Genomic DNA, 7377 nt, shown 5'->3' with positions numbered 1-7377 from the left:
TCCTGAGCCAATAAAAGCTTTAACAAACCCAAGCCTCTCATGTTCTGTCAGCAGCAGCCCAGCAGAAATCCTGCTCATCTCAAAGGGTTGCACTGGGGGTTAAATCCTCCTTGCCCTCCTCTCTGGGTGATCCATGGCACTGCCAGGGCTGCACTCCCAGCGTGGCTGGAGCTCCCCTGGGATTCCCAAGGGGCAGAAAGAAGAAGATGCTTTGCCCCCAGGTAGAGCAGAAACCCCAGAGGTGTCTGTGGCCATCCCTGAGCATCCCATGGGCCCGCGGGCAGGGCAGGGGCCGAGGGAGCACTGGGAATACACCTCTCCTCAGTCAGCAGTTGGTGCTGGTAAACAAAAAGGTAACAAGGAGACTGGAAAGACCCTGGGGCTCTTTCTGTGCCATAAAACTCCCAGAACAGCTGGTGATTTCCAGAGAATTTCACTTTGATTCCCTCGGGGAACTTACAAGGACTGCGTGCTTGGTGGGCCCTTGAAGGCCACCAGAAGGGACAAAACAGCTGCTGAGCCCTGGTCTGGGCTCCTGGGGTGTTCTGGGGGGCCCTGGGGGGCTGAGGGGGCTGCAGAGGGCTCCTGGCCATGAGGGTCCCCAGGAGTGACTGTGGCACACATGACTGCTGATGGCATGGGGGGGTGTGTTAGAGTGCTGGAGCAGCGGTGGCTCACGAGTGATGCACCCTGAGGCAGCGAGAAAGGGAAGCTCAGAAAAGGTTATTTTTATCCAGGCCTTTGCTCTGTTTTCTCCACTGACCCTGAGGCCAGCAGTGCCGAGGCCGGGCAGTGCTGGAGTGCCCACGTCCCAGCCCAGCTTGGTGGCTGCTCCATCCTTCCCGGACCCGAGCAGCCTTCAGGGCTGGGAGCTCTGGAATATTCGGATCTGGTCGTAAACTTTGCGGCTGAGCCTTGTGGTTGGAAATAAAGGGAGATATCTGCCTTGCCCAGAGGCACTGATTGTGCCACTGACCAGTGTGGGCTCGGTGACGTTTCCTGTGTTGACTTCACCCCTGCTGCAGTCCCAGATAAAGTGCTGGGGCAGCTGGACAAAGGTCTCCTGTCCCTCTTCCACCTTAACCCTCAGCACGCCGAGGTGCTGCTGAGCACGAGCCCAGGGGCTGGTGGGGGGAGCATCCCCCCAGCATGACAGGGACCAGCCAGTGTCCCCAAACAGCAGCTGGCAGTGAGAGCTGGACTCACCCAGGACTGCTCTGGTGCCGTGTTTTTGGGATCCCAGAGCATTCCGTGCCCCCTTGACAGGTTTGGGGGGGAAGTTGCTCCAAGAAGTGTGAGCATTCCAGCAAAGAGCAGCCCTGTGGTGCCCCAGGGAGGCTGAACAGCGCGGGGAACACTTGGATGCCCTTTGCTTCCTTCCCTTTCCCTCTCTCTCCCAGCCCTGCAGGGCACAGCCTGTCCTCTCCTTGTCCCCACGAGCCTTTTCCCCGGCTGTGTCAGCCCCAGCCTGGGTTTCATCACTTTCCTCACAGTCACAGGCCACAAAACCCACGCCTTTTCCTCCAAATCGCTGACGTGGGGGAGCAGCCGGGATGGGACTGAAGCTGTGGTGGCTGGAGCTGCTGAGCAATGATTTGGCCATCACCTCCTCCTCGCTGCTCCCACTGCCTTCATCCAGGCAGAATCTCAGCCCAGGGGGGATTAGGAGAGCAGGAGCTTTGGGAAAATCCCTTTTTCCATGAAATCAAACCAAAGCCAGAGCTGATGCTGATGTACCCTGGTGGGTACAGCCTCCCTGGCCAAAAGCAGAAGTGGCCTTGGGCATCAGCTGCAGTTTGGGATTGGCCACAAACCCCAGCCCCGGCAGCGTGGAGAGGCATCGATCACCTGACAGAGTGAGCAACGCTCAGCGCACCAGGGCCACGCCAGAGGAATGAGGGCAGAAGTTGTTGCGGGGGGAGGTTGAACAATAAATTCTGTCTGCAAGAGCAAAGGTGAAGCAGGATGGTGAAAAGGGGCTGAACAGAGGGACTGGGGAGAGCTGCTCCAGGGAAACGCCAGCCTTTTACTGGCCGCCTGTGAGAAATGGCTCAGGTCCTTCTGCCTCAGCCCAGCTCCTCCCAGCGCCTGCCCTCTGGGGGGAAAAACAGATTTTTCTGGCCAGACAGGTCCCAGATTACACCTGGAGAGGAGGGGGAGGAGGGTGTGTCCTGCTGAGCTCAGTGATCCTCCCTGAGATCGCATTAGGGCCTGTAAGGGGAAAAAAAATCTACGAGAATGATGGAAGTGGAAAAGCAAAAGCCAGTGCTCTCAGAGGGACCCCGAAACCTGGGCAGGGGGACCACCAGCAACTGGGGGGCTGCTGGTGCAGGGTGAGGGAGAGTTCACAGATGGGGCACCCCGCTCCCACTGCAAACCCCAAATCCTATAGAATGCTTGGCACGGGCACGGGACCTGTCCTCGCACGCCGGGAAGCAGAGCTGCGCCTTTGCGGCCGTGGCCAAGCAGGTTTCCCCACTCCGAAGAGCCCCGGGCACCAGCCTGGCGCTGGGAGAGACGGCCAGAGGTGTCCTTGGCTGCTCCATGGGGGCAGCTGAGATCCCCAAAATCCCATTTCTGATTGAACACATCCTGCAGGAGATGTTCCCTGCCCTGTTCCCTCTTTTGGGGGTGTCACCAGCTCTGTTCCCTCTTTTTGGGGTGTTTCTGGGGTTCCCGTGCTGGCTGTGGGTGCTGGGCGGGACTCCTGAGGGCTGGGGGTGGCAGGGATGGAGGGGCTGGAAATGCTCCTGATTCCCACCCTGCTCAGAGGGATCCCCGCCCCTCCTCAGCTCCCAAATCCGCGTGTCCCATCCCGTGTTGTCGGAGCAAAGTCCGGGATGGCTCCCGGGATGCTGCCCACAGCCCCGCCCGCCTTTTGTTCTCATCCCTCAAAAATTGCCCATCGGAGACGCAGAAAGGGGGTCCCGGGGAGGTGGCAGAAAGGAACCGGGGGGAATCTGAGCCAGAGGAGAAGCCAAAAGTCCATCCCAAACTCCAGCAGACGGGGAGAACCTTGTTCTCCTCCCCCTATCGGACCCGAGCCGGGGACACTCGGCAGAGCCCCGGAATCGATGGAAAATCCATGGACATCCCAGCCCCCGCCCGCGGCTCCGCCAGCCCCGGCAGGATCTCGGCCCCTTTCTGCTGATGTCACGGAGCGGGGCCCGCAGCCGCCTTCCCCGAGAGGGCAGGGATCGGCCGCCCTTTCCCGGATCCTCCTCTCTCGCCTCTCTCCTCCCCGGCCCGGCGGGAGCGGAGCCGGGAGCCTTGGCTGCCCGGCCGCCCCGGCAGGTGAGTGCTCCGCAGGTGAGTCCCCGGGGGGCAGCCGAGACCCCCGGAGCAACGGCGAGGAGGCAAAAACGCTGGGGAAACTCCATTTTGAGTTTAAAAACATCTGGCCTGCCAAAAAGCTGGCGAAAGGACCGGGAAGTTTGTGTGTGCTGAGACACGAGGCTCTGCCGGTGCCGAGGATGCTGCCCGCGGCCGGGCACGGGGGGCAGCGGGTGCAGAGGGGCCTGGAGCCCACAGCTGAGAGCTCCCTGCTGGTGTTCCAAGGGGGAACGGCGCAGGGCTGGCCAGCGCATCGGAGAAAAATGCAGGGATGAGGCTGCCAGTGTTTCCATCTGTGCCTTGGCCGGCGGTGCCGGACGCTGCCGTGAGGATGGAGCTGCTGGGGCTGCTGGAGGATGCTGGTCCCACCTGGGGAGGGGGTTTCAGGGGTCCTGACCAGGCTCAGAGCATGTGGGGACACTGGGACATAATGGGGATACATCCTGCGGGGAGATTCCGGGGTTCTCCCGGGCGGGGATGCTCCCTGAGCTGCGCTTGGGGCACCAAGGAATTCCACCCGGCTGGGGTCTTCTTCAATAAATGTAATTTTCAGCAGGACCCCAGACGCGTGTGCCAGGCTTAGGGGAAGGACTGCGCTCGAGAGGGGGTGGGAGAAGCAGGGAAGTGGCTCCCGGCAGCTTTGAATGGAGATGAGCCGGCGAGTCTGGGCGTGCTCCGGCTCCCCGGGAGCCCGGCGCGGGCGGGGCCGTGGGCCGGGCTTGGCCGGGGGGTTTCTGTCCCCACCATGCCTGGGGCACGAGTGCAGCAGCTGCTGGCATGGCACGGGCATGGTGCTGGCACGGTGAGGACACAGCGACATCCGCGGTCCCGCGGCGGGAGGGTGGGAGCAGGGAGAGGGCTTGGGCAGCACCACCGGTGCCAGCGGGAGCCGGTGCCATCCCCACAGGCCGGTGGGTCCCTCTCGCCCCACAGGGCCTGTCCATGGATGCCAGCAAGAAGGTGGATCTGAAGATCATCATCATCGGAGCTCTGGGGTAAGGAGCTGGCAAGGGAGGGAAGCCCCCTGTGCGTGCTGGGCGTGCAGCTCCTGCTGTCACCCGCCCCTGAGCAGGGAAAAGCCTCTCCAGTGCCCCTTTCCTCATCACCAGCGTGGGCAAGACCTCTCTGCTGCACCAGTACGTGCACAAGACGTTTTACGAGGATTACCGCACCACGCTGGGTGCCAGCATCCTCACCAAGGTCCTCGCGGTGGACAACAGCCCCCTGAAGCTGCAGGTGAGCACAGCTGGCACTGCCCGGGGTGCCCACCCTGATCCCAGGGCCGTGTGTGTCCCACTCTGTCCTGCTGTGCCCAAATGCCCACTGGCAGCATGAGGTGCAGGGCTGGACGTGCAGAGCCTGGTTTTCTGAGCTTGATTTTCAGAGCCCGGTTTTCAGAGCCTGATTTTCAGCATCCATGAACTGCACTGGAATCCCACAGGAATTCTGGGGGCTCAGCACTCTCTGAAGCTGCTCCCCTGGGCTGCCAACACCCACCCTGCTCGTGTTGTGTGTTTATCTGTGCCCTCCTCTGCCCTAGATCTGGGACACAGGGGGACAGGAGCGATTCCGCTCCATGGTGTCGACCTTCTACAAAGGCTCAGACGGCTGCGTGCTGGCCTTCGACGTGACAGACAGGGAGTCCTTTGAGGCCCTGGACAACTGGAGAGATGACTTCCTGGAGAAGGTCATTTCTAGAGAACAGGATTTCCCCATGGTGGTGCTGGGGAACAAGATAGACCTCTGTGACCGGCAGGTGAGGGTGGAGCAGGGAGAGCGGGATGAGTAGTGGTGGAGTCACCATCCCTGGAGGGATTTAAAAGCCGTACAGATGTGGCACTTGGGGACACGGTTTAGTGCTGGCTTAATGGCTGGACTTGATGATCTTAAAGATCGTTTCCAACCTAAACAATTCCATGATTGTATGACTGGGATGCTGTAGGGCCCTAAAGGCTTGTGGGGATTGATCCTTCACCTCAGAACCAGCCTTCTCCTTATCCTCACATGAAAACCAGGGCTCCAGGCAAGGAGCTGCCACCTCCCCCAGGACTCTTGGAGGGGATAAGCAGCATCCCCCTGCTGTCCCTTGGGGCAGAGGCTGTCCCCACCAGAGCAGCAGGAATTACAACCTCAGGCACTGCCCTCGCCCAGCTGTGCCTGCGTGGGTGAGGAGGATCTCCTGTACCATCCCTGAGCTGCGGCTCCATCCTCTCCTCCCTCCCCGCAGGTACCCGAGGAAACGGCCTCAGCCTGGTGCAAGGAGAAGGACATCCCGTATTTCGAAGTCAGTGCCAAGAACAACATCAACGTGGCCGAGGCTTTTGAGACCCTCGCGAAGCAGGCACTGAGCAGGGTGAGCGTCCTCCTGCTCCGAGCTGTGCCGGGCAGGGGTTCGGGAGGGAGCTGGGCTCAGCCGGGGCTGGTCTGACAGATCCTCCCATATGGAATAGCTCCTGCTGCAGCGGAGAGCCCCGGGAATGGGGAACGCAGCAGTGTTCGATCCTAAGTCAATAGGAATAGGAATTGCCGTTTCCTTTTCGCACGGTGATGGGACCGCGGCGTGTGGCACCCACAGCGCGCCAGCACTGTCCTCTAGCGGCCGTCCCGCGGGGACTTTGGTGTCCCCAAGCCCTGCACTAGGTGGCTTTTCCCTGGATTTTGCCTTTAATCACAAGTCGGGGCTGAACCCCAGCGCTCTGCGGTCCGCGGGGTGGCTCCGAGCTGGTGTCACTCATCCTTTCCCTTCTCCGTTTCTCTCCAGTACAAAGGGATTTTTGAGAGTTATTTAACCGACTCCATCAAGCTCACTCCCAACGACAAACCCAAGAAGAGCTGCTGCTGACCCTGGGGCCGCTGGACCCCACGATGCCCACAGCCCGGGGGTCTGTGCCCGCTGCCCACTCCAGCCTGGCCACAGGGCTGCTGGCCATGCCACCGCTGGACGCACCAGGGCCGGCTGCCTGCACATCCCGGGATTTGCTGCTTCCCAGGGCTCTGGAGCTGCTCTCCCAATCACCTCAGTGCCACGGTGGCCCTGTCCCCCCTCGATCTGCTGCCGTCTGGCACCCGAGCGGGCGATGTCCCTGCAGTGACGGTGCCAGGGACACGGGCAGTGCTCCCGATGCCTCTCCAGAGACCACGGCCTTGGCACCACGGGTGACCCTTCCCTGGTGTCCCCACGGCTCTCAGGGTGGGTATGGGCTGGCCTGGGGGGGGACAAGTGGGGCTGGTGGCCTCGGCACAGGGCCCTCCTGGGACCAGCCACTGTGGAGGCAACAATTCTGTGCCTCAGTTTCCCCTGCTCTCGCACATATCCCCCATCAAACACCTTCCACCTCCCACCTCGCTGGGGAGGATTCTCAAAAAAGCACTTTGTCAGGGGTACTTCTTTTTTTTTTCTGTTTTAAAGGAAATTAAATATTTCATTTTTATTTATATTTATGTGTTGCAAAACGCTCCCCAGATCCTGCAGCAGGAGGATGGGATGGGGGCTCCAGATTCTTGTGCTCCAGACTTTCCTCCCTGAGCCTGTTCAGCTTCTCGGGGCTGGGGGATGCATTTTGGTCTGCCTTTTTCTTTTTTCTTTTTCTTTTTCTTTTTCTTTTTCTTTTTCTTTTTCTTTTTCTTTTTCTTTTTCTTTTTCTTTTTTCTTTTTCTTTTTCTTTTTCTTTTTCTTTTTCTTTTTCTTTTTCTTTTTCTTTTTCTTTTTCTTTTTTCTTTTTCTTTTTCTTTTTCTTTTTCTTTTTCTTTTTCTTTTTCTTTTTCTTTTTCCTTTTTCCTTTTTCTTTTTCTTTTTCCCAGTGCAAATTTCGGGTCAGGGGAGAGAGGAGGTGCACAGTGGCTGTGCAGAGGTGGCGCGGGCACCCGGCCGGGGCGGCTGTCGGCAGAGGGAGCCCGCTGGGAGCAGAGCCAGGCTCCGCTTCCCTTCCTGCATCCATCCCGCTCCGCACCGGGCACCTTCCAGCAGCTCTGTGCGGGCACCGCCTGGTGCCACCCGCGGCTGCAGCATCCCCCTGGCCGGGTGGATGGACTCAGATGCCCAGG

At 59.9% G+C, this 7377-nt stretch overlaps 1 protein-coding gene across 3 annotated transcripts; it reads left to right on the top strand.

Moving 5' to 3' along the window:
* The first annotated feature begins 2951 nt into the window (after positions 1–2951).
* RAB7B (RAB7B, member RAS oncogene family) lies at positions 2952–6770 on the top strand. 3 transcript variants are annotated; one of them, XM_032133393.1, is made up of 6 exons: positions 2952–3309; positions 4267–4328; positions 4443–4569; positions 4874–5020; positions 5561–5686; positions 6095–6770. In XM_032133393.1, exons 1-6 carry the CDS (start codon positions 3151–3153, stop codon positions 6173–6175), a joined length of 702 nt encoding a protein of 233 aa, XP_031989284.1. In that variant the 5' UTR covers positions 2952–3150; the 3' UTR covers positions 6176–6770. The 3 variants fall into 3 exon arrangements, with proteins under 3 accessions (XP_031989284.1, XP_031989282.1, XP_031989283.1); XM_032133391.1 differs by having other exon boundaries at positions 2958–3309; positions 4874–5089; XM_032133392.1 differs by having other exon boundaries at positions 2959–3294; positions 4874–5089.
* Positions 6771–7377: the final 607 nt, after the last annotated feature.

This window comes from Corvus moneduloides, chromosome 24, assembly GCF_009650955.1.
Source record: "Corvus moneduloides isolate bCorMon1 chromosome 24, bCorMon1.pri, whole genome shotgun sequence".
Classification (NCBI taxonomy): domain Eukaryota; kingdom Metazoa; phylum Chordata; class Aves; order Passeriformes; family Corvidae; genus Corvus; species Corvus moneduloides.
Note: the sequence above shows the minus strand (reverse complement) of the source record. Positions and strands in the feature narration are given on the sequence as shown.

Coding starts and splice junctions, on each gene's coding strand:
- RAB7B (XM_032133391.1), top strand. CDS start 3,151: ATGTCACGGAGCGGGGCCCGCAGCCGCCTTCCCCGAGAGGGCAGGGAT. Junction 3,310..4,266: donor GGCAGGTGAGTGCTCCGCAG/GTGAGTCCCCGG, acceptor CTCGCCCCACAG/GGCCTGTCCATGGATGCCAG. Junction 4,570..4,873: donor ACAGCCCCCTGAAGCTGCAG/GTGAGCACAGCT, acceptor CCTCTGCCCTAG/ATCTGGGACACAGGGGGACA.